This window comes from Typopeltis vanoorti, chromosome 10, assembly GCF_054136105.1.
Source record: "Typopeltis vanoorti isolate ZY-2024b chromosome 10, IOZ_Tvanoo_1.0, whole genome shotgun sequence".
NCBI lineage: Eukaryota > Metazoa > Arthropoda > Arachnida > Uropygi > Thelyphonidae > Typopeltis > Typopeltis vanoorti.
Genome location: NC_143558.1, coordinates 5,271,533 through 5,298,501, shown reverse-complemented (window position 1 = coordinate 5,298,501; position 26,969 = coordinate 5,271,533). Strand labels below are relative to the sequence as shown.

At 34.1% G+C, this 26,969-nt stretch overlaps 1 protein-coding gene across 2 annotated transcripts in view; it reads right to left on the bottom strand.

Annotated features, from left to right (window-relative positions):
- Positions 1 to 26,969, bottom strand: part of LOC150102144 (uncharacterized) — a 138,960-nt gene that overhangs the window by 88,281 nt on the left and 23,710 nt on the right. Inside the window, exons 4-6 of one of the 2 annotated variants that reach the window (XM_090399207.1) lie at positions 18,372 to 18,499; positions 10,832 to 11,050; positions 349 to 408 (exon numbers count right to left, since the gene is read on the bottom strand). In XM_090399207.1, coding sequence (XP_090255333.1) covers positions 349 to 408; positions 10,832 to 11,050; positions 18,372 to 18,499 — 407 coding nt within the window. The remainder of the gene's footprint in view (positions 1 to 348; positions 409 to 10,831; positions 11,051 to 18,371; positions 18,500 to 26,969) is intronic. The other variant, XM_090399208.1, reaches the window with a different exon arrangement.

The following is a 26,969-nucleotide window of genomic DNA, read 5'->3' as shown; positions in this document are numbered from 1 at the left end:
AAATTTTTTAGCATGTAGTCTTCTTGTTTATTTTTATTTATTATTTTTTTTTGAAGAATGCATAAAATCAACTCTGTATATTAACATATTTTTGCCAACAGAATGTGATTCAGCAAGAATCATGTTTCAATTTCAAAAATAATTTGATAAAATAACTGAATAGATGTCATACTGAACAATAAAGAATACTGCTAAATTCTCTACCAATAATAACAAAGTTTAGTAACAAGACACAAAGAAATATGTATGTATGTATAAATGAGTATATAAAATCAAAACAATGACAACCTCATGCTTAACACAAATTAGGCATGAGGATTAGAAAAATAGAAATAATTACTACTTTACCTTAGTTCCCAACCTTGCAGTTCTGTTGATCCACTTCTTCTATTCTGGGGGAGACACAGTCTGCAAGGATGGGAGCTAAGTTATTAATAGTTCTATATTCACACACACACACACACACAAATAAATACATACATTGAATTCACATATTTAATACATTTTAAATGAAAAAAAAAAAAAAAAAAAAAAAAAAAAGGAATGACATGTAAATCTCATAAAGAAAAACTGCTTTGAACAAAATACTACATTTAATTCATTAAAACAAAATTATGTCTGTTATTACGCATGCTCCTCCAGGGAATTTAAGGACTTCAAGGGTTTGTTTATTTGTTTAATGGCATAAGGACATCTATGGTCATGCTGCATCAGAACACATGCAATAAATAAGTGGCATATATACATACATCTAAAAATTATATTATTATTTATATTTTTATATAATCATAAATGAAACATTTCTTATCAGTATATTAGGTAATAAATAAGTGAAACAGCATATACAAAAATTTGTGTAGAAAAACAAATGTAAAAGATGGATATAAAATAGATGTTAAAATGAGAGGACTCTATATGGGATTTTTGAATTGAAGGTGATTTAGCCAATCTCATATACAGAGGTAGCAAGATTTTTACTTTGGTTTTTTTCATCCTTCATACATGCAAATTAGTCACAAGAACAACAATATATAGTATGGGTGGTAGATGCTATCGTGTGTGAATGGTAGCAGTGTCGTGTAGTTGGACAATTAAGTAAGCAAGATGGTGAGTTGTAGTGGAGTGATGCACTCTTCCATGATAGGTGCTTGGAGGCATCACATAATAATACTAATAATAAAATAAGTATAAAAAAAGTTAAAATTCATAAAATGTACATAAAAACTAGGTTTTTAAGGGCATTTATACAATAAGTTAAACTAATAAATATATAATTTATACGAGATGGTAAACATTAATGCTATGTAAAAATTTAAGCGGGGCAATTTTATCACGCTTGATGAGTGAAAAGCTGCCTGAGTGTATAGGGCTCAGACAGATTATGAAAGTGACTAAAATAATGACTGCAATTATTGGTGAAACGAGGGCAATCAATTAAAATATGAATGATGGATATTCTGGCATCACAAAACTTGGCATGTCATCACCTCCCAATAGAAAGGAATGTATTATATGAGTATAACCTATGCAGAGCCAAGCAAGAACAACTTCCTCTATTCGAACCTTCAGCAAGTCAGACTGCCACAATTTAATTTCAAGCTTAATTTGGTAGAGCTTATTATTAATCTCTATGTACAAGATGACTGAGAGTCTGCCAGTAATCTGTGTATGGTACAGGCAGATGGGTGTTCGAGAAACAAGCTGCAGCATCTGTAGACTTGTTTCCTTTAATCCAAACATGGTTTGGGATCCAACAGAAGCATACATCAAAGGGTAGCTCCATAACTGAAAGAGGATATGTTGGAATTCAAGAGAGCACTGTGCCAAAGTCTGTTCCATCAGCAGGAAAGGTCATGGCATCGGTGTTTCGGAATACTAAAGGCATTTTGTTTATTAATTATCTTGAAAAGGGTAAAACAATAACCGGGGAATATTATTCCAATCTTTTAACCAGACTAGATGAAAAAATTTTTAAGAAGAAAAAGAATCATCTTTCATCAGGACAATGCACCTGCCCACAAAGGTGTTTTGGCAATGGGAAAATTAAGGGATCTGCATTATGAATTGTTGAACATCCACCCTATTCCCCAGATTTGGTTCCCTCTAACTTCTATCTCTTCCCAAAACTAAAACTCTTCCTTGTTGTATATGCTTTTCTAAGATAGAGAGAGGAGCTAACTTTTGTTAAATTAAAATTTGGAAGGACAAACCATTTCACTGCAATAATCCTTTGGCAGAGAAGTACACATTCACATCCCTAAGATCACTGTTTGCCGCCCTGGTTTTCTGACGAAAACAGTGTTGGCCTTGTTTAATCATGCATTGTCCCAGTGAGAATGAAATATCATGTTATACCAGCATTTATCAGGTTTAAGCCAATAGATTATAATTTGGTCAGCTAAGTCCCAAATTGTCTGCCCATCATTGTACCCAATGGATACCTACTAATAGGATGCACCATGTGAAGGTTCTCGATTGGACATTAGGTCAGAATGGTGATGTCATCCTAGTTACCTGGCTTTGATCTTTAAGCAACACTTTAAGCCATATAAAATTTTAAAAAAAATTTTTTTTTGACTGAATGTATGCCGATAGATCAAGTTTAATAGTTTTGTAATGAGTCAATAAAGGTAGAACACATCACTCACCATGCAGTCAAATAACTCACTGAATAATTTTGCTGACTTGTTCTTTGAAAAGGATCTACTACTACAGCATTTTCTATTCCTCCTCGATTCATTAGGCTGAATGAGTTAAGTAACCTGACTTTATATAAACCTAATTAATATTATGATTGAGCAGCTAATCCTACTGCATAGAAGGCACTTTCTTCAGATGCATGTTTTGTTTGATTAAAAAAAGTTTCCAGAGGAATGGCTGCCACCTCTGTATGATACTAATTTACTTTTGGCTGAAAAGTCTTGACAAAACGTTCTTTATATCTTAGCAGGAATTCAAACCTAGTTCTTTCTCAACAAAGGGCATGATCACTATTGACTAAGCTAAAGGATTTTAGCCTTGTAGCATTTTGTTAAAATAAAAAAAAAAATTATACTTTCTTCAACCCTATCTTTTTTGCTATGCACTTCATTATTTATCTTTCAGAAATGAGACTAACTCTTCTTTCTTTAGAACATTTTAGAAACAGCCTCCACAGCTCAAATATTGAGCTGTGGAGGCTGTTTCTAAAATAATCCTCTCATCTGAGGATTATTTAAGAAGTTCTGTGCATTGTACTTTTGCTGTTAAATAGGAAATGGGGAAAATGGAAATAAACCACTACTGCCTAACATTTGGACGTCTTGTATTCCTTCAACAAACCTTTTTTGTGTATTTAAGTTTGCTCATTTCAGCAGAAAACTCAAAGTAGTGAAACTTTTCCCAGTGAGTGAGATCCATTTTGATGTCTTTTATGAACGAAGAACACCCAGAAAGGAAGCATATGATTTACTCAGTGTCTTACACTGGTAGTAGAAACACAAGTATATGGTGCAGAACTTTTAAAATGACCCTTATAAGATGTATATAGAAGCTGTTGACTTCATATCAACTAAGATACTGAGGCAATTAATGAAAAATCTACAGCTTCTATATCAGGCCTGCACAACTTGATTGTCTTTGAGGGCCAGATCACTTTGGACCTAGAATCTTAGACTAGTCCACTGCAGCTAAACTTAAGTAAATTTTTTAGTAGGTCTACAGTGAATACTAATTAATATGCATATTTAAATTTTTTAGAGAGTTACAATTAAAATTACAATCAAAATTATTTACAAACAGATATAGCTGCAAAATTTCTCAATAAAAACCACTTAAACATAAACACAAAGTTTACTAATAATTTCACTGAGAATATCACACTTATTCTCAGTGAAATATCAGTGACTGAATATCACATTGTGACACATTGCATTTCTTTGTTGCCACTATTTTACCAAAGTTTGGTGTCATGTTTGAAGTGGCCGTTCTTAATATGGCCTCTAAACTGATATCACTTAAAGTTGAATGCTGTTTGATTTTGTTCAAGTTCATGACTGAAAATGTTTGTTCATAAGTATATGTGCTCCCAAACATACAAAATACTGGTAGGCAGTATCCAACAAACTTTTAAATTTATCCTGATCCAGAATAGAATAAAACTCTTGTAAAGTACTCTCCCTATGCTTGACCCGATAGTTTTTAGAACGCTGGAGATCAATAACTTCCATCTGGAGCTCGACAGGTAGATCTCCTGCTTCGACAGAAAATGGATCCTCAATCACTTTTATGCAGACTTCATCTTCATTACTCAATGGCATTCTTTTCTGAAACTCCTCACTTAGAAGTGATATGTGTTTCTTATATTTTCCACCCACCATTGAATGATATTCTGATGGAATATTCTGTCGACAAGTTAAGAAATGTGACATGTCCCCCTTAGCAAGTTGATTTTCAAACAAACTTAATTTCATTTTGAATGACTTTATAAGAGACATTAACTGAAAAACAAACTTATTTTTTCCTTGAAGCTGCAAGCTAACGTCATTCAAGTGACCCAAAATGTCACACAAGAAAAATAAATCTTGATTCCATTCTTCATCCATTATTTCTGGAAATTTTTCCATATTTTCTTGAGATTCCAAAAATTCAACTAGTTCATTTTTTAGAGTGACAAAGCATGACAAAACTTTGCTGCAGCTCAACCAACATACATCAATGTGGTATGGTAGATACCTGTACTCTGCATCATTTTCCTCTAGAAATGCCTGAAACATTCTGTGTTTCAAACCCCGAGCTCAAATATAGTTGACCAGAGCAAATGCTACTTTAATCACATGATCAAACTGCAAAACCTTTGAACATAAACCTGCTGATGAATTAGGCAGTGAAATTTTGTCAATGATTTACCTGCATACTGTTCAATAAATGTTATAGCATCAACATTTTTTCCACACATAGATGAGGCACCATTAGTGCAAACTGCTACTAAATTCTTGAAATTTAAGGATAGTTTTTCGGTTACACACATCTTTACATTTTCTGCGATCTCCTTTCCTGTTGTTCTTCCTTTCATTGAACACAAACCAGCAAGCTCATCTGTCACCTCAAAATTCTTATTAACGCCTCTTACATATATTAAAAGCTGTGCAGTATCTTTCACATCAGTACTTTCATCCATAGCAAGCGAATAATAGACAAATTCACTAGCCGATTTTTGCAGGTTATCTTTAAGATCCTCGGCAATATCAGCCACCTTGCGCTGAACAGTCATAAGGGAAAAACTGATATTTTCAAAATTATTTTTCTTATCAGGACACAATTCGGAAACGGCAATCAGACTTTTTTTTTTTTTTTTTTTTAATCAATTCTCCCTCAGTAAATGATTTGCCAGCACAAACTATTTCTTGTGATATTTTAAAGCTTACCTTTGTGGCAACTTCATTTGCAGATGTCACTTTTTTAAAGGCTTGTTGCTCACCGCTAAGAGCTTTCAATAACTTTGTTGCTTTTATTTGCTTTTCACTTGCATCCAACTTGCCAAGGTTACGATGTTTCGATTCAAAATGACGTCTCAGATTGTAATCTTTTGGCACAGCGATAGATTCTCGGCAAACAATGCACACTATTTTGTCCTTAAACAATGTAAAAAAATATTTGTTTGTCCACTCAGGGTTAAATATGCGATGTTCTGAATCTATTTTACGCTTTTTACTTAAGCTCATTGCGTCGAGATTGACAATATTAATTACAAAAAACTAATGATGAAAAACTCATAATAATGCAGGTTATGATAACAGTTATGTATTGCTCCAGCTACAACCAACCACTACACTGCCAAAGCCAGTCAAGGCACGGCCAACTTTGTGTAATACGATTCATTCTCATTCATATACATCAAGTCGTTATCACGGAGATGTAACTTTGAATTTCTCCGCAGTGACACTAGCGCCTAACAAAACCTCAAAGCAATTGTAATAATTTGTTATCAAATACAACAGTGGGAATAACTCCAAATGCAATTTATTGTGAGTTGAAAGAAACATGATTGTGACATTAATCGCATGAATGTAAACATGCAGTCTTAGTAAAAATTTAATTTAAAGCTAGGAAAAAATAGTCTAATTTTCATATTCTCCTGTATGATTAAATAATTCAATCAGGCAGATGGGCCAAAATAAATAGAGACTGCATGCGGGCTGCATGCAGTCTCTATGTTGTACAGGCCTGTTCTATATACAAGTAGTCTAGTCATGAAGGAATTTCACATGCAAACTTTCAGCTTATACTCAGGGTAAAGAGTTATAATTTCTTGGCAAGTAATTTCACTTTCAAGTGAAAAAAACTTTCTACAGTTATCTCTGCAAAAGACAGGGATGTTTATCATTTTTGGGTTTAACAAAGAAATAAGTTAAGAACCAATACTACAAATATGAAAAAACTACTGGGGTGCTTAAGGATCAAAGCTAGATAACTGAGAGTCCTTCATGTTGCCTCTTAAGGAATGCAGAGACCTGACTAGGGCCTCTGACCTAATTTCAATCCTTACCTTCTTGTGGTGCACTCTATTAGTAGGAATCTACCTGGATAGTGAATGAACGAGGATGGACTGTCAGTTTGAGATTTAGCTGACCAAATTATATTCTTTCTGGCTTAATCCAAAATGATGTTACAATATGAGAGAATTTCATACTGGCTGGGGCGTTGCCCAGTTAAACAAGCCACCCCCTTTTTTTCTTGTAAGGGAACCAGTGTGAACAGTGAAAAGCCAGGTACAGAAACAAATCCCAAGTCAACATCAGCAAACTTCAAGATTGTCACTATTAACATAAAACACATCAATGGAAAAGAAATAAAACTAGTAAAAGAATTGGATCAGTACCAGCTCAACATGATAGGTGTTATCAAAACAAAGATTAAATATGAGGATAATCTTCTTGAACTGTAGGCAGTATCAAGTAACGGCATGTGGGCAAATGTCAGAATTAGAAAGTGGACAATCAAGCTTTATTTATGTCTGTGGTCCCACAGAAGAAAGAAGTTGAGGAATTTTTTGAGACATTATAGAAGGCTGCTGACACGAGGAAAAAAGAAAAGTTGGATCTCTGAGATCTGAACAGTAGAAAAGGAAGTAATTACCAGACAAAATAATGTTATGAGAAAATTTAGAGAAAAGAGCAAAGCTAATAATAATGGTAATTGCCTTTTAGATTTCTGTTCAGAAAATGGACTAGTTATTACTTATGTGTTCCAACATAAAGATGTGCCCATAAAAGGGAGAGAAGATGTGAGAAATAAGCATCTCACCGACTATGTAATTATTAATAACAATATTTTCATACTATTTCAGGATATAAGAGTATACAGAGGATTTGAAACTGGTAGTGATAATTTAGTTTATTGAATATCATATTGAAAAGAAAAGTGCATAAGAAAATTTTCAAACAAATCAAAGTTAGACAGTTTTAGAACTGTAGATGCAAATACACAAACATTATTCAGGGAAAAAATGAAAGGATTTGAAAACCACAACCAAAACTCACAAATTCAGTGGCAAACACTGAAGAAAATATTGATTGATTCAGCCAGAGAGACATGTGGTGAGGTTGTCTGCAAGAGAAGGGGAAGAAAAAAAAAAAAAAATCACAACTTCATGGTGGACTCAGGAAGTTAAAGATGCTGTCAGAAAAAAGAAGAAACGTATATCAAATGTTCCTGGCAAGTAAGCTTGTGCTCTGAGAGAATACTGAGAAAAATGTAAGAAATCAAAACATTGTGTGTAAAACTAAACAGAAGTTGGAAGCACTTTGGTAAGAACCCAGAAAATAAACATCAGGAAGCTTTCTCACAATAGCCTCCAGATCATCATCATCATCTGGAGGCTATTGAAAAAAAAAGCTAAAGAAATGGATGAAAAAATATTATATTATCTTTGATCTCTTTTAAAGATGACATGCAAACCAAACATAAGGATGCTCTGAATGTCTGGAGTAATTACTTCAAAGAGGTAAATGAAACAAGCAGTGATGAGACAATGGTAGAAAACACTCAACAGGAATGTGTATATATATGTTTATAGGAAGATTTACTCAGTTTAAGAACGTGTTAAAAGTATTAAATGACTAAAGAACGAGAATAACAAAAGATTTTAATCGCACATCTAGTTTCATCTAAACAGACTTCTTCTAGTGCTAAAAAACATAAAAGAATCCCAGTAAATGGATCTGAACAGTATTAAGTCGGTATTAATTAACAGTATTAACCGGTGTTTATCAAATTTTCTGCAATTGTGGCAAACCTTACTTTGGACAGACAGAAAAATCAATTGAACTCCATATTGAAGAACACCAAAGAGACATCAACTGCAAGAGAACTCGTGCCAGCGCCTTATCTAGCCATATCCCGTTTTCAGCAAATTCAAATGAGGAGGGCCTCCCACATCCAGTACTCTGGGAAAAGTCTAAGCATCTTCATCATCGTTATGACAAGATGGAAAGGATAATATTAGAGTCAAAAGAAATAATCATAAATCCTATTCATATCTATAGTAATTTATAAGTTACAACTTATCAGACTACCACAGCTCTGCCATCCAATATTGGCATGCGCGAGATTGTGGATGCACGCAGGTGCCTGATAACAATTGAAGATTGTTCTTCTTTTTAAACTCATCTAGTCTGTAGCTTCTACAGTGTTTTGCAGCATTTTTTAATACTGTTCAGATCCAGTTCCTCTAGTTATTTACTGAGATTCTTTTATGTTTTTTTAGTGCCTGAAGAAGTCTATGTTTAGACGAAACTAGTTGTGCGATTAAAACCTTTTATGTTATTCTCAGTCTTTAGTTATTTAATACTAAATGGTAGCAGCCAGTAGATGGTGATGATGTTGATGGTTAGTAGCAGAGGTTAGGTGTAGTGGTGGAGATGGAGAGTTGTACAATAGGTGTCCTCTGCGATGAGTCTTCGGACTGCTTGGAGGTGTCACGAATAATAATAATAATAATAATACTTTTCACATACACACAGGGTGGCCAATAAGTCATGGAATATGCCATAGAAAGGGCCAATCTTCGTGAATGCAAAAATGAAAAGCATTTACAAGATGTGGTTCTTCATAACTAATAAAAAAAATCTGGTGATGTTAAAAAACTTCAGCAGTTGTTTCACAAAGATGGGTCGTTTCTATGGCATGCTCCATGTCGTATGGGCTACCTTGTATGTATGTGTGTATACACACACACACACTTATGGGCTACTCTGTATATATCTCAATACTTGAAGTAGATAAAGCCATCAAAAACCTTAAATATGAAAAGATATCTGTAATAGATGATATTCAACTAGAAATGCTCAGATATGGAGGTATAAAAAGTTTTACATTGGCTACACTGCATAATTCAGAGAGTCAAATTTCAGATGATTACAACAGAGAGCTCATAGTATCCATTTACAAAAAGGAATATAAAACAATGTAAGAATTGAGGAATTTCTGTTGAGTGTTCGTGATAAGATTTATGCAGGTATAATTGAGAAAAGGTTAAGAAAGACTGTAGCAGGGAAGGTTAGGACAAAATAGAGGTTGTCAGGATTAGATTTTCACTTTAAGACAAATAGCTGAGAAAGCATGGAAATGTTTTGAAATATAAATGTGGATCTGTTTTTAAGGCTTCTGGATCTGGAAAAGGCATATGACTATGTGCCAAGAGAACCCCTGTTCAAATTGCTATTTGTATGGTGTAAATGGGACATTATATCAAACAATACATAGTCTATATTCAAGTTGTAAGTCAGCAGTTAGAATTGAAGGAAGTATAGGAATATAGTTTAATGTGTTAAATGAGATGTGAGATAAGAGTGCACACTATCTCCACTTTTAATCATCATCTATATGGATCACATTACAAAGGAAAGAGGTTATTAACCCTAATATCAAAATTGATGATGTTAACCTCAGCTCTTTATGCAGATGTTATATTCCTAAATTAATCCACTACAATTCCCCAGGCTTCCCTAAGTAAATTGAATAACTGCTGTAATAAATTTGGTATGAAAATCAGCAATACAAAATAATGAAAATAGCTCAAAACATTAACTGCATCCTGCATGGAGAACTTATAGAACAATAAAACATGTTAGCTATTTAGGCAGTGCAATTTTTAGTAAAGGTGGTAAATTAAATATGGAAATGGACAACATAATTACAAAGTTGTATGATAGGAAGTCAACTAAATAAATATCTATGAAATAAGAGAAATTCGTCAAAACACTGCACTAGCTGTACATGAGAAGTGTTTAAACCAATTTTAACTTCTAGCTCTGAGAGTTGGATTAGAAACAATTGATCAAAAGGCTGGAGACTACAGATGTGATGGCTCTGAGAAAAAATAGAAAAATGAAGAGATGACATCAATGACAGTATCATATTAAAAATGAGGATATTAGGGAAGAACATGACATTGTTAGCATTCAGGAGTGTGTTAGCTAATCTCAGGTGATGGTCACTTAAACAGAATTGGAGAAAAGATTAACAAAAGAAGTGTTTTTTGCCAGGCTGGCAAGAAAAAGACCCAGAAAACAAGATCTCCATAAAATGATATGGTTAAAAGTGCCTTAGAAGAGAGAGAGAGAGAAATATAAGATCTGTTGATATTGGAGTCTTGACAGTAGAGATTAATTTGAAGGAAAATTGTTGACAAGAAGTTAATAATGATGTAACTTTTCATAATATCCTGTACACCATCCTGAGGGTACTTATGAGCAATTTGATGATGACTATGATATCAATTTCAGCCCAATGATAAGAATATTGCTATTCACTTTTGTCTTTTTATTTTATTTTTTTTTAAACTATTTACCTTGATTTTTCTTTTTGGTCTCCAGAAGAGGACATTAAGTTCGGAGCCATCACCACTGATAAATTGTATGTGTTCATTTTGTTAACTTTACTTTCTGCCGCTACTGCTTTAAGAAAACACATCAAATGCCGTAATGTGTAGAGATGTTCAGGTGGTAAGAGCAAGCATGCCACAAGAAGAGAAGTTAAACGCTTGTCTTGAGCTTCTAATTGGTGGCACCTAGAGCAAAAAAATGAAAGAAAAAAAAATCTAATAATAATAGTTTTTTTACTAACTGACATGTTTGTGTTCTATGTCAGGTGTTTGCTTTATTTACATTCTTAAATCATTAGCATTCAAAAACATATAAGAAAATAATCATGACAATAAAATAGTGATTAGGAAATCAAAATAAAATGAGCAAGACTTGTTTATTTTTATTTTTTTCCAGTGAAAGTGAGAAAATGAAACATGAACACATATTAATCAGCAAAAGAAATTGCACACATTCATTGCTTGTTCATATTCCTAAGTGGAAAAGAACATCATGATAAAATTTACATTTCATCACATAGAAGTCATCATGCCTATCAAGGATTTAGGCCTAGAGTGGCCTTAGAAGTCATAGTTAAATCTCTTAAGAGGATGTCCTAGTTTTCTTTTTCCTAATAGTTTGTAATTTAAGGCTTGTTTTGTAATCTTTCTGTTTTCATTCTTTGAACGTGTTCCATCCATTTATGTTTATGTTTTTTAATTTTTTCTATTACTGATTCCTGGTTTAATTTTTTCATAATTTCTTCATTTCTGATCAAATAAAGTATATTTTGTAGTTTTTTCATAAACTTCATTTCAGCTATTATTAATCTTTGTTCGTATTTTTGTTTTATTGTCCAGATTTCACTTCCATACAATAGGAGACTGGTAGGGCTAATGTATTATATACTTTTAATCTGGTTTGTTTTTGTATTATGTTTGATTTAAATATAGAGTTAATTACACCTGTTATTTTTAAATATTTTACAATTTTTAGGTTTATATCTTTTTCATATGTAATCATACATCCTAGGTAGTTAAATGAATTCACCTATTCATTTAACACAAGATTCTAAAATCTTGTTATCTATTACTATTTTAGTTCTTACTGGACCTTGTCCTTTAAAGGCCATCATTTCTGATTTTTCTGTTGATATTATCATTCCATAATCTTTGGCTATCTCATTTAGATTTAAAATATATCCTTCTGTAAGTTATCTTCAGAATTTGAAATTATTATTTGGTCATCAGCAAAAAGGAGAGTGTGAAACTATGAAAGAAATTAAAAACCTTGGCATGTATTGAACATTATAAGAAAAAGAAGTAACATTACAACAGTCACATCGGTATTAATTTGAACAGTCAGCTAAAATTCTCTCCTGACAAGCATATATGCTTATTTATAAATATCAAGATAGAGAAAGCACTATTATTATTTGTATTATTCTTTTAAATGGCAAAATAAAGTAATCAGTTCAAGATACCTATATGCAAACATTCAAGATTTCAAACGAAAATACTAAAATTAATACTAAAATCCAGTAGAAGCCTGAAGGATTCTATATCTAAATTATATACCTGCCATTACAAATTTGATATGCAAATCAACAATAAAAAAAAAGAGATGAAAATAGGAATAGTGAAAACATTAACTACATCTTGAATGAGCAAATTACAGAGTAAACCATTTTCAACTATAAGATAACAAATTTAATATGGAAATAGTGAACAGAATCAGCTGATAAATTTACATGGAATAAGGGAGAAATCAGTCAAAACACTAAGCTAACTAGGCATGTTGGCGAGATTGTTGATGAAAGTGCAACACCAGGGAAATGAGAATTTCATGAAAGAAATAGCATGCATATGTGCAGTCTTTTGCAGGACAAAGTATAAGCTCAAAACAATTGCAGAAAAACAGATGAAGAGACAAGTGCCAAAGCTGTGAAAAAAGTAACGGTGTGAGGTAAATCAAAAGAAACATGACAAAGTGGGAGAATGAGAATATGGAAGATTTTTTTTTATGGATTTTATGTTAAGGAGAGTACTTATGAGAGTGTAACAATTATTTCCCTGTTGCAAAAATTAATGATGCTGAGGCTATCAGGATGCAAAGAGGTAAAGTGAAGGAGTTGATTATTTTGGTAGGAACAAATGACTTGAAAGGTGAAAAGTTATGGTATGAGAGAAGAAGAGATATGACAGTTATTGAAAGAGGCTAAAAATGAAGAGTAAAAGTTGTGAATCTGCTAGCAGGGTGTGACAGAGGACAGTTGAGGAGGGCCATGATTGCAAAGCTAATGCATAGATTGTATAAGGGGAATGTGTGTAGTTTATAGACCTATGCATTGAAGCACTACCACACTCTGCATTCACTGAGTGTGGAAGTGCAAAGTCAGAAACATTACAGCCATTAGGGGGATGCAAGTGTGTGTGAGAGAGAGACCATGAGATGAGTAAAAATAACTAAAAAAAAATGCAAAAATGAAGTCTCTCAGGTTGGTAACCCCTCAGAGCAGTGTTACCCGAAACTTTCAGCAATAGCATACCCCCCTTTTTTTAAAGTTTTAGAAAAATGCTGTACCCACCCTCTCAGACAAAAGTGGGAGAAGTTATATTTTATTTAAAAACAAATAATTATAAAAAGATATTTATTTTGAGAGCCTCTATAGCTCAATCAATATAGACTAAGCCCTTTAGTCAGAAAGATCTGGGTTCGATTCCCGTCAGTGACATAAGAAACCTTTATCTGGTCTCTTTCGACAAAAGGTGAGTAAGCTAGTCTCATATGGAGATAGAGGGTTTTTTTCACTAGGAAACTCAGGTTTTTTTGTCCCCCAGAACAGGCAAACTGGCCTTGTGAACAGACAGATTACAGTAATGAATATTGCCTTTAGGGGATGCAGCAAAGGAGTGACGAACCAGCTGCACCAATTCGTTGTAAGCCCCTCATTAGGGAGGACTCAACCCATTCTAAGGGATGGATGAGAAGTATAGGATTGGATATTTATTTTGAACATTTAGCCACACAGATAAAATCTATCAAAAATATGCATGCTTCAAATTATTTCTATAATATCTAAAGGTTATAATGATTTCAATGGACACTTTGCATCCATGTAATTATGGATGTAGATACAAATCATCAAGGCAAGTACATTTTTTTTTTTTTAAATATATATAGAAAAGCCACAAGACCTATAGCACATTAGTGCCATGTGTGGGCATGAGGAATAAAAGAAAGGAGGAATCTGTTCACATTTTGCTGAATGCTGTAATCTTCAAGGAAGGTAGAGTGGGGGAGACTGTTCCAAAGAACAGAAGTACATGAAATGAAAGAGGAGGGGGTGAAGTTGGTCCAGTGAGTTTCAAGATGGACTGTAAAAAGATGTTGGTTAGTAGTGGCTCTTGTTCTAATGATTTTGGAGAGAGTGGAAAATATTCATCATCATCATCAAATTCCTGCCATGTACCCTCAAGGGGTGTACAGGATATGACAGTACTACATGAAAAAATTACATCATTACTAACTTCCTATCTACAATTTTCCTCCAAATCAGTCTGTTACTTGTCAAGACTCCAACATTATCAGATCTTATATTTCTATCGTCTAAGGCACTTTGTACCGTATCAATCCACCTATATCTTGGTCTTCCTCTGGGTCGTTTTCCTGCCAACCTGGCAGAGAACACTTGTTTTGCTAATCTTTCCTCTCCCATTCTATTTAAGTGACCATACCATCTGAGATTAGCTCTGCTAACGCATTCCTGGATGCTGACAATGTCAAGTTCTTTCCTAATATCCTCATTTTTAATATGATATTGCCATTGATGCCATCTGTTCACGCCTCTAATCTTTCTCAGGACTCTCATATCTGCGGTCTCTAGTCTTTGGTCAAGTGTTTTACTTCTGACCCAGCTCTCAGATCCATAAGTTAAAATTGGTTTGAACACAGTCTTGTATACAGCTAATTTAGTGTTCCGACTAATTTCTTTCTTATTCCATATGAATTTATTCAATTGACTTCCCACGATACCAGCTTTGCTGATTCTGTTGTCTATTTCTATATTTAGTTTACCATCTTCAGTAAAAATTGTGCCTAAGTAGCTGAAATGTTTTACTTGTTCCACAGGTTCTCCATTCACAACACAGTTGACATTTTCAATGATTCTGCCTATTTTCATTGTCTTTGTCTTTTTATTGCTGACCTTCATACCATATCTATTACAACAGCTATTCAATTTAGTCAGAGAATCTTGCAGACTTGTAGCGGATTTATTTAGAAGTATAACATCATCCGCATAAAGCAAAGAGCTGACATTAACATCTCCAATTTTGATATCAGGTTTAATACCACATTCCTTCATAATGTGATCCATATAGATAATGAATAACAGGGGGGATAATGTACATCCTTGTCTCACACCAGATTTAACATTAAACCATCTTCCTGTACTTCCTTCAATTCTAACTGCTGACTCACAACTCAAATAAAGACTAAGTATTGCTTGATATAATGCCCCATTGACACCATATAACTGCAGCGTATTGAATAGCTTCTCTCTTGGCACCTTGTCATATGCCTTTTCCAAATCGACAAAACTTAAATACAGATCTTTGTTATATTCCCATGCTTTCTCGACTATTTGTCGTAAAGTGAAGATCTGATCCTGACAGCCTCTATTTGGCCTGAATCCAGCTTGTTCTTCACCAAGCTTTTCTTCCACAATTCTTCTCAACCGTTTCTCAAGTATACTTGCATAGATCTTGCCAGGAACACTCAGTAGGGAAATACCTCTGTAATTCTCACATTCAGTTTTATTTCCCTTTTTATATATGGGTACTATGAGAGCTCTACTCCAATCATTGGGAATTCGTCCCTCTGTCCAGGCTTTCTGAACTATGCAGTGCAGCCACTGTAAGACTCTTATACCACCATACTTCAGCATTTCTGGTCGAATATCATCTACTCCTGCTGCCTTTCCACATTTCAAGCCTTTGATGGCTTTTTCTACTTCAAGTATGGATATGTATTCCTGACTGCATGCCTGGTCAGTGTTTTTTTTATCACTGTGCTGTCATCACTGCTTGTTTCATTTAGCAGTTTTTCAAAGTAATTACTCCATACTTCAAGGATATCTTTTTCTCCTGTTTTCATTTCACCTTTATCATCTCTAATTCCTTTTACAGCACTCTTTCCTCCATTCCTAAGCTTCTTCAACAACCTCCAGAATATTTTGCCACCTTCTTGATATTTATTTTCTATATTCTTGCCAAAGTCCTCCCATGACTTTTGTTTAGCTAGTTTTACACACTGTTTAGCTTTCTTACATTTGTCTCTGTATTCTGTAAGAGTAACAGCTGCCTTATTTGCCAGGAACTTTTGATATGCTTTCTTCTTTTCCTTCACTGCCTCTTTAACTTCCTGTGTCCACCAGGGAGTTCTGATTTTTTTATCCTTGCACACAACCTCACCACATGCCTCTCTGGCAGAATCAATCAATGTTTCCTTCAGAGTTTGCCACTGAATCTCCAAGGTTTGATTCCTGTTCTCAAACTCTTTCATTTTCTTTTCAATAATATTTCTGTATTTTAGTCTACAGTTCACATCTGAGAGCTGCTCAACTTTTATTCGCTTTAAAACTTTCTTACATGTTATTCTTTTCAATATGAAATTCAATTTTATCCTGCTCAAGACTAAATAGTGATCACTTCCAATTTCAAATCCTCTGTACACTCTGGTGTCCTGCACCAGGGAGAAAACATCACTATCAACAATAACATAGTCAATGAGACTTTTCTTATTCCTAGCCTCTTCTCTCCATGTGAATTTGTGCAGATTTTTATGTTGGAACATGGTGTTAGTAATAACCAGTCCATGTCCTGAGCAGAAATCCAACAGATATTTGCCATTATTATTAGCTTTGCTCTTTTCTCCAAATTTTCCCAAAATATTTTTGTATGTCTCACAATCATTTCCTACTCTACTATTTAGATCCCCAACAAGGACCAACTTTTCCTTTTTCATTGTGTCAGTTGCTTTTTCTAAAGCATCAAAAAATTCCTCCACTTCTACCTTAGTAGAACCTTCTGTGGGACCATAGGCACAAATAAGTCTCATTGTCTAGTTCCCCATTCTCATATTTGCCCACATTACTCTACTTGAGACTGACTGCCATTCAAGAAGATTAGCCTCGTATTTTGTGTTGAATACTATGGCTACTCCTTCTTTTCCTTGATTGTCATTGCCTGAATATAACATTTTGTATTTATTGCTCAGAAAGATCTCACCAGTTTTGGTCTTTTTTGTTTCAGTCACCCCTATTATGTCGATCTGGTACTTATCTAATTCCTCAGCTAGCTCCATTTCTTTGCCATTGTGTGGAAAATAATAGTGGCCAATTCAGCAGAGCACTGTCAATGAACGTCTCTGTAGAAGAAGCACAAGGCAGAAACTGAATGTCTGAGAGAGAGAGATTGAAGTGGATATGTGAGAGGGGGATCATTAATTAGCCAGTTTGCCCTCTTCTGGATAGAACTGGACAATCCTAGAGGATTTTGGCACACCACCCCAAATATGAAAGCAATATTCCATGTTTGGACAGATATGGGATTTGTATAAAGTTAGCTACTGTGAAGTATGAAAAAAGTACAACTTTTTTGGTGACTGTAGAAGCTATAGTTAACATGTGGTTGTGCCAGGAAAAATTGGAGGTGCAGGTCAGTTCAAAAAGGGAAATCATCACGTTTGGATTTCTCAGTATCAGTGAAGAAAAGGGAGGAAGGATGCGAGCTTTCTTGAAAGAGATTAGACAGGACTGAGTTTGTAGCACTGGAGGGAACAAGGTTGAGTAAGAAGATAAGGTCGTCCTTGCCCCATTGGATATAGCTAGGGAGAGATAAGTCACCTGGCTGTCATTTAACTCAAGATGAAATTTTGGTGTTTTATCTAAAGTTTTTGACTGTTTCTTCTAGGAACTTGACATTAATAGATTTTTTCATTTCATAGATATGTCCTGTTTCTTTCTCTCCAAGATGGCTAACAGAATTTGTTTTCAGATTGCCAGTTCTTTTCAAAACTAAACCACCTCCTTCCAATCTTTCATTTCAGAACTTAAAGCCTTTAAATATTTTGAAAAATTACATGATTATTACCAAAGCAGATAAAGGCAGGACTGTGGTTGTTCAAGATAAACAAAATATTATAGGATACTTCTTTGATACTTCAAAACTATTCTAATTATTGCCTCTCTCTCTTCTGATACAGCTAGTAGCCAAACTGATAATCTTCATGATCTCATTGACAATGTTTTTTTATTGAGATGATGATTTTAAAGAAAAAAACAAAAAAAACATAAGATTGTTTATGCTCATTCTACAACATTGTACAATCTGTGCATGATTCATAAACCTGTTGTTTCAGTGAAGATTTGTGGTTGATTGCATTGGTTATCTTACTTATAAGTTATCAAAACATAAGTCAAATTTAGTTGGTACGTACAAAGGAAATTGAAAGTCAAAATCTTACCTAACAAATATACTTTGCAGATGAGAAGGAATCAAGGATTCAGGTAATTCTCGAAGCCACTGTTTTAACAATGATGCTACATCATTTGGCTGTGTATTTTCCAGAGTTCCTCCCTGCTCCAAATGATTCTATGAAGAAAATGCACATTTTCAAAAAAGCCTTTAGTTTTAGTATTTCAGATGTAAGTGGAGGATCACAAAAATTCTAATAAAGAGCAGAATAGAAGTAGGTATTTTAGGTATCTTCTGGGTATTTTAGCAAATGGACATGTTACATTCAAGTACCATCAACTTTAACTATAGAAGATAAAACAAGCTGTCAAAAGTTGTAGCCCCAGAATGCTATTATTATTATTATACAGCATCTCCATGGAGTTCAGAGCCTCATCGTGGGAGATCCAAACTAATTTTTATCTCTCTCTCCTTAAACTCATTCACTGTCAGGGCAATCATTACTAATTCTGGCAATTATCACTCTTATACAATGTTCATGTCATGGCTCCATAATGCAAATGCATAAATTTCTGAAAACACAAAAATCCATTCCTAATCTTATACCATTTCATTGCTCACCTCACCAATATCAGTTACACAACAACCCAAATAAATTAAGTGAGAGAGTTGCTCTACAGCATTCTTTAAGAAAGCCAGAACTTTATCATCTGTTTTCATTATTTTGGTTTTCTAAATACTGATAATCACCTAGCATCAAGTGACTCAATAAAGGAGTTCATTTTTCCCACACTACTTGGGAATAAGACAATCAACAACATAATTCCAGGTCAGACACTAAGATTCTTAAGAGTATGTGACATTTACTACTCATTCTATTACAATATTATTCATCACAAAATCAATTAAAAGAATGAAGAAAAGGGAATAAGAACACAGTTATGTTATCCTGGTTATTTTTAAACTATTCACTATATACTTTATCAATTTTACCAAGCATTGCTGCTATAATATAAAGCAGTTCATGCTGGTGGCTTAATGGAGTGAAACAGCACTGGGAAGAGATTAAAAAACACTATTTACTCCAATATTTTCTTGCACAGGGGCATCTTCAGGGAGTGCAATATAAAACTTCTCACTCACACAAAACTAAGTGAAATATGTGGATGAAAGACAAGAGTCCTAACTAGGTGTGCTGTTGGAGGCCTCAGCTGTAAACTGGAATCTTGAAGGATTACTGTTTCTCATATTCTGGGAAGTTTTATGCATGGATATTTATTCAGATTAAGCTGATTTCTTAGGATAGCAGCAGATTCTAAAAACAGACTTTCTCTTCTAAACTTGCTGTGATGGAGCATAGCGATTTTTATTTTATGAGTAGTATCTAAAGCATGATCTGCAAACCAGATGAAATATGGTCTTGATCAAAGATTTTATATTTCTTCATGGATGGTGGATGATCTTCCTGTATTCATAATAGACCAACTTGCCAGAACAAGAAACTATAATGCAAGGAATGGAGAGAAAAGAGAGTTGGTCCTTAGTGCAATATAAAAGGGTAGGTAATTTCAAGTGGAGCTTGAAACTGTTCAGAAATTGTATTTCTTTCAAATTCTGACTAATTTTTCTGTTTTGTGTAAATAAGCTCCTACAATTTTTGTGTGTGCATGTGTTACAAGTTCTATATTGTACTCTCTGAAGATGTCTCTCTAAGTAATGAAAGAATTGAACAGTGTTTTGAATTCTAATGCTATTTTTCTCCATTAAGTCTGCAATGCGAGTTCCTCTCAGAACTTAAGCCTTAACATATGGATATAAAGCAGTTGCAATGCAAGAAAGCATTAGGTATTCCATAGGCAAAATTTATGGAAGATTGTAGGAGCTTATCAACCAAATCAAAACTTTTTAAACTCAACAAAACATATGATTATAGGCTTCTGAAATTCTAAACATTCGTCAAGAATCTGCTTCTGTGAAAAAATTTGGTCTGTGCAGCTTCTAAATGCATTTGCTCATCTGTAAGTTGCTTGTCAACCAGTCCTTTATCCCGTTGAGTATACCCATGCAGAAGACCTTACCTGAAATAGACAATAAGTTAATTCCACCTATACTCAAAACCATGCATTCTCTTATCACTATTATACTCTAGGAACTGATATCACACTGATAGAAAATGTTAAGGATATCAGTCAAGCTAAGCCAGTATTTTCCAAACCTGCTTTTAGTACAGAAGTAAGTGATCTCATCATATCCTGGTGATTTATGAAGTTCTAACTTATTTATAGCCAATCTAACCTCATATGGTGTAATAGGACTGATATCAAAATTGGGCAATGGAACTAGATCAACAATATATTAATGTATTACCAAATTGATAATTACCTACAGATAATGATCAATAAGAATATCCTATTTCAGACTGAATATCAGTTATTTCGGCTTTCTTCCCACATTACAGGTTATGAAAGCTTTTTTAACTTTAATATTAAGATGTATTCCCGAGTGACGGACAATATTCAGGGAGGAATGCAGTCACTTTTCTATTGTTTGGAACCAAATTTTTCAGAATAAATTACTTCTTTGAGTTTTCTATCTATGATTTATAATCTATAAAATTTATATTTTATATTATAATAAAATATATAATTTATAATCTTTGATTCCTTTGTTCATAATTTTTCCTCCATTTCTATGCCTTATTAGTAGTCATCAAAATGTTTTGCCCCTTCGCAATATTTTTCTTCTATATTTTTTCTAAATTCTTCCTGCTCTTCTGTTTAGCTACTCTTGTATGTAACCTAGCTTTCCTGTTTTTCTCTATATTCTCAAAGAGTAAATGCTGATTTTATTTGTTAGGGATATTGCAATTTCTTTTTTACGTCAACTATTTTAACTCAGTGTCCACCAGGGAGTTATTTTCTGTCTTTATCAATGTCACATGCTTTCCTGACTAAATCAACACTATTTTCAGATTTTGCCACTAGGTCGTTAGGTTCTAGCCCCCACCCCCAAAAAAAATTATGCACACTTCAGTCTCTAGTCTAAATTTTCAAAATCATAATGTATTTATGCATACAATTCTCTTCAACGTCACACACACGTTTTTCTCCTGCTCAAAAACATGGTGATTACATTCTGCTTAAAATTCCCTGTACATTCTTGGACCAATCAAAAGACAAAACCATCAGCAATAACATAAGTAATAAGAGAGGTTTCATGTTTTTTTGACTGTGTATATACACCTGACTGTGTGTATACACTTCTCTAAAAACTTAAAATTATTCTACATCTTCTATACTACAGCCAACTCTCACTATAGCAAACACCATTATACCAAATTCACTCAGCATAATAAACTACCGAAAAGTCCTGACCAAAGATTGATAAGTGCAATTATGCTAAAAGAAATTCACTATATTTACTGTACTACCATATGGGAAAAGTAAAAAAAAAATAAGCGTAAGTGCTGACCAAAGTTTCCCATTCAAAAATTTACTTATCAATCTACTTAAAACTGGCTCTCAAGAAAGTTTCTTTCTCTAGTGCCTGATCGGCTCATATTACTGAAAAGGATAATCTGTTTTGATCTTATTAGTCACAGTAACATTAAATATGTTCACATGGTATTTCTGTAATTAAATTTCAGTGCTGTAAGAAATTTTATTTTGCTGGGAAGGTAAGTAAATTCCAGAACCAAGAAACTAGATTCTTTCTTACTTCTTCATGCCCCATAAGGTTAAACTCAATTTTCTCCAGTTACATCTTGTGCAACTAATTCTGCTGCTCTCCCGCTATCCTTTTTTTTTTTTTTTTTTTTGTCATTCTTGACAAAGTCAAACTACTCTTGGAATCTCTCTCCTGTTGATTCTCAATATGGGTCCAATCCACTTCCACCTGCATCTCACTGGTGGTACTTTTTTTTGTTTAGTCCATTTATATAATTCATTTGTTACCCATTCAGTTGATATATATTAGAGGACAAAATATTTTAAATATTTTATGCAAAAATTTGTTTGAAAACTAATTTGGCTTCCTGTTTGTTTGTTTTTTTGTCAATTTCTGTCTCTGATAAAAAAAAAACCCTTTCAGTAACATAATAATAACATAGCCTTGGCAATGCTATTGAAGATTTTTATTAATTTGGTTTTATAATATTTTGATGATTTTCATATTCTATTTTTTGAAAGGAGTATTTGCTTTTATCAAACTTTGTGTTGTATCCTATCAGTTCCCTTTAGTGTCAACATTATCTCACAAATGTATGTAAAGATTCTTTATTTCTATTATTTTAATGGCTAACACATAGCCTACTTTCATTTAGTAGGCTATATGTTAGCCATTTAGCCCCTTCTTTTACAATGTCACTGGCTCTTTACCCAAAATTCTAGAGCATTACTGACGTATTATAAAACTAATATATGAAGAATAAAAATAGGAGAAATTTTGGACATACCTTTTGTCAGTATTCTTTATTTCTACTGCATGTTTGTTAATTTTAATATCTTTCTGACATTTTCTGTTCATTTTAAAAACTTTTAAGTCCAACTTTTCAGCTAAATTTATACAATGCTTCTGATTTTGCTCGTATATTAATATGATTTGATGATAACAAAACTATACTGCTTGCATAATCTAAATCTTCCAGCTATAATACAGGATTTCATTTCATTCTTATATTTGTAACTTTTTTTTTCTCCTCATAATCTAATCAATAACTATGCTAAAAACTAATACAAACATTATGCAATCTTCACACTAGTCTTTATCCCAGACCATTCGGATGTTTGCCATGCAGTAACACTCATCATCATCAAATTCCTGCCATGTACTCTCAAGGGGTGTACAGGATATGATAGTACTACATGAAAAATTTATATCATTACTAACTTCCTATCTACAATTTTCCTCCACATCAGTCTGTTACTTGTTAAGACTCCAACATTATCAGATCTTATATTTCTATCGTCTAAGGCACTTTGTACCATATTAATCCACCTATATCTTGGTCTTCCTCTGGGTCGTTTTCCTGCCAACCTGGCAGAGAACACTTGTTTTGCTAATCTTTCTTCGCCCATTCTGTTTAAGTGACCATACCACCTGAGATTAGCTCTGCTAATGCATTCTTGGATGCTGACAACATCAAGTTCTTTCCTAATATTCTTGTTTTTAATATGATATTGCCATTGATGCATCTATTCACGCCTCTAATCTTTCTCAGGACTCTCATATCTTCAGTCTCTAGTCTTTGGTCAAGTGTTTTACTTCTGACCCAGCTCTCAGATCCATAAGTTAAAACCGGTATTAACTTATGGATCTAATTTAGTGTTCCGACTAATTTCTATTTTATTCCATATGAATTTATTCAATTGACTTCCTACCATACCAGCTTTGTTGATTCTGTTGTCTATTGTTATATTTAATTTACCATCTTCACTAAAAATCGTGCCTAAGTAGCAAAATCCACAGGTTCTACATTCACAACACAGTTGACATTTTCAATGATTCTGCCTATTTTCATTGTCTTTTTATTGCTGACCTTCATACCATATCTATTACAACAGTTATTCAATTTAGTCAGTGAATCTTGCAGACTTGTAGCGGATTTATTTAGAAGTATAACATCGTCCGCATAAAGCAAAGAGCAGACATTAACATCTAAAATTTTGATGTCATGTTTAATACCACTTTCATTCATAATGTGATCCATATGGATAATGAATAACAGAGGGGATAATGTACATCCTTGTCTCACACCAGATTTAACATTAAACCATCTTCCTGTACTTCCTTCAATTCTAACTGCTAACTTACAACTCAAATAAAGACCAAGTATTGCTTGATATAATGCCCACTGACACCATATAACTGTAGTGTATAGAATAGCTTCTCTCTTGGCATCTTGTCATATGCCTTTTCCAAATCGACAAAACTTAAATACAGATCTTTGTTATATTCCCATGATTTCACCACTATTTGTTGTAAAGTGAAGATCTGATCCCGACAGCCTCTATTTGACTTGAATCGAGCTCGTTCTATACCAAGCTTTTCTTCCACAATTCTTCTCAACCGTTTCTCAAGTATATTTACATATATCATACCAGGAACACTCAGTAGGGAAATACCCCTGTAATTCTTCAATTCAGTTTTATTTCCCTTTTTATATATGGTTACTATGAGAGCTCTACTCCAATCATCGGTAATTTGTCCCTCTGTCCAAGCATTCTGAACTATGCAGTGCAGCCACTGTAAGACTTTTATACCACCATACTTCAGCATTTCTGGTCGAATATCATCTACTCCTGCTGCCTTTGATGGCTTTTTCTACTTCAAGCATGGATATATATTCCTGACTGCATGCCTGGTTAGTGTTTTTTACCACTGTGCTGTCATCACTGCTTGTATCATTTAGCAGTTTTTCAAAGTAATTACTCCATACCTCAAGGATATTTTTCTCCCATTTTCATGTCACCTTTATCATCTCTAATTCCTTTTACAGCACTCTTTCCTCCATTCTTAAGCTTCTTCAACAACCTCTAGAATATTTTGCCACCGTCTTGATATTTATTTTCTATGTTCTAGTCAAAGTCCTCCCATGACTTTTGTTTAGCTAGTTTTACACAGTGTTTGGCTTTCTTACATTTGTCTCTGTATTCTTTAAGAGCACAAGCTGACTTATTTGCCAGGAACTTTTGATATGCTTTCTTCTTTTCCTTCACTGCCTCTTTAACTTCCCGTGTCCACATGGAGTTCTAATTTTTCTATCCTTGCAGACAACTTCACCATGCCTCTCTAGCTGAATCAATCAGGGTTTTCTTCAAGGATTGCCATTGAATCTCCAAGGTTTGGTTCCTGTTCTCAAACTCTTTCATTTTTTCTTCAATAATCTTTCTGTATTTTAGTCTACTGTTCACATTTGAGAGCTGCTCAACTTTTATTCGCTTTAAAACTTTCTTACATGTTATTCTTTTCAATATGAAATTCCATTTTATCCTGCTCAAGACTAAATAGTGATCACTTACAATTTCAAATCCTCTATACACTCTGGTGTCCTGCACCAGGGAGAAAACATCACTATCAACAATAATATAGTCAATGAGACTTTTCTTATTCCTTGCTTCTTCTCTCCATGTGAATTTGTGCACATTTTTATGTTGGAACATGGTGTTAGTAATAACCAGTCCATGTTCTGAGCAGAAATCCAACAGATATTTGCCATTATTATCAGCTTTGCTCTTTTCTCCAAATTTTCCCAAAATATTTTTGTATGTCTCACAATTATTTCCTACTCTGCTATTTAGATCCCCAACAAGGATCAACTTTTCCTTTTTCATTGTGTCAGTTGCTTTTTCTAAAGCCTCAAAATATTCCTCCACTTCTACCTTAGTAGAACCTTCTGTGGGACCATAGGCACAAATAAGTCTCATTGTCCAGTTGCCCATTCTCATATTTGCCCACATTACGCTATTTGAGACTGCCTTCCATTCAAGAAGATTAGCCTCATATTTTGTGTTGAATATTATGGCTACTCCATCTTTTCCTTGATTGTCATTGCGTGAATATAACATTTTGTACTCATTGCTCAGAAAGATCTCACCAGTTTTTGTCTTTTTTGTTCAGTCACCCCTATTATGTCGATCTGGTACTTATCGAATTCCTAAGCGAGCCCCATTTCTTTGCCATTCAGGCTTCTTATGTTGATAGTACCGATCTTTAACTCTGGTGATTTTGAGTTGGGGTCTGTTTTGAGATTTGTTTCAGTAGCTGACTTTTCGCTGTTCACTCTGGTTCCCTGGCAAAAACAATGGGGGCCTTGTTTAACCGGGCAACGGCTCAGCCGGCATGAATGAAATTTTGCCATGTTGTACCATCATTTTGTATTTTGGTTTAACCAATAAGAATACAATTTGGTCAACTAAATCCCAAATTGCCAGTCCATCCTCGTTCATTCAGTATCCAGTCGCTTCTCTGCATTCCTTTAAAGGCTATGTATAGGTCTCTTCTCAGTTATACAGCTTTGACCCTTAAGCATCCCTGCAGTAACACTTACCTCCTTTATTTGTCAAAAATCTATAAAACGTATGTATTTCTATAAAATGTATGTATTCTTCTTTTCAGCCATTTTCTGTCCACTGCTGGATGAAGGCCTCCTCCAGTTCTTTCCACCTTTCTCTGTTCTTGGCAATGGTTGATCAATTTTTCCCAACAAATTTTGACAGCTCATCACTCCACCTTCTTTTAGGATGTCCTCAGCCTCATTTCTCTTCTTTTGGAATCCAGTTCATTATTATAGTGGTCCATCGCGCATCCTCTCTCCTGGATAGATGTCCGGCCCATTTCCATTTTAGTCACTTATGGTGAAGAATGATGCGAGTCTGGCTTCTTATCACGTGTTTTGCTTCTTATCTTTTAATGTGACGCCTAGCATCAACCTCTCCATTTTTCTTTGAGTTGTTGTAGTTTATTTGCCAGTGCTTTTGTTAGCAATCAAGTTTCACAACCATATGTGATAACTGGAAGTATACACTGGTTAAATGTGTTCCTTTTTAAACAGAGTGGGACATCATTGTTTTGAAAAATGCTTTTCATTTTCTGAATGCACCCCTAGACAAGTTGAACTCTCCTATTTATTTCCTTTTGGAGTCCACAG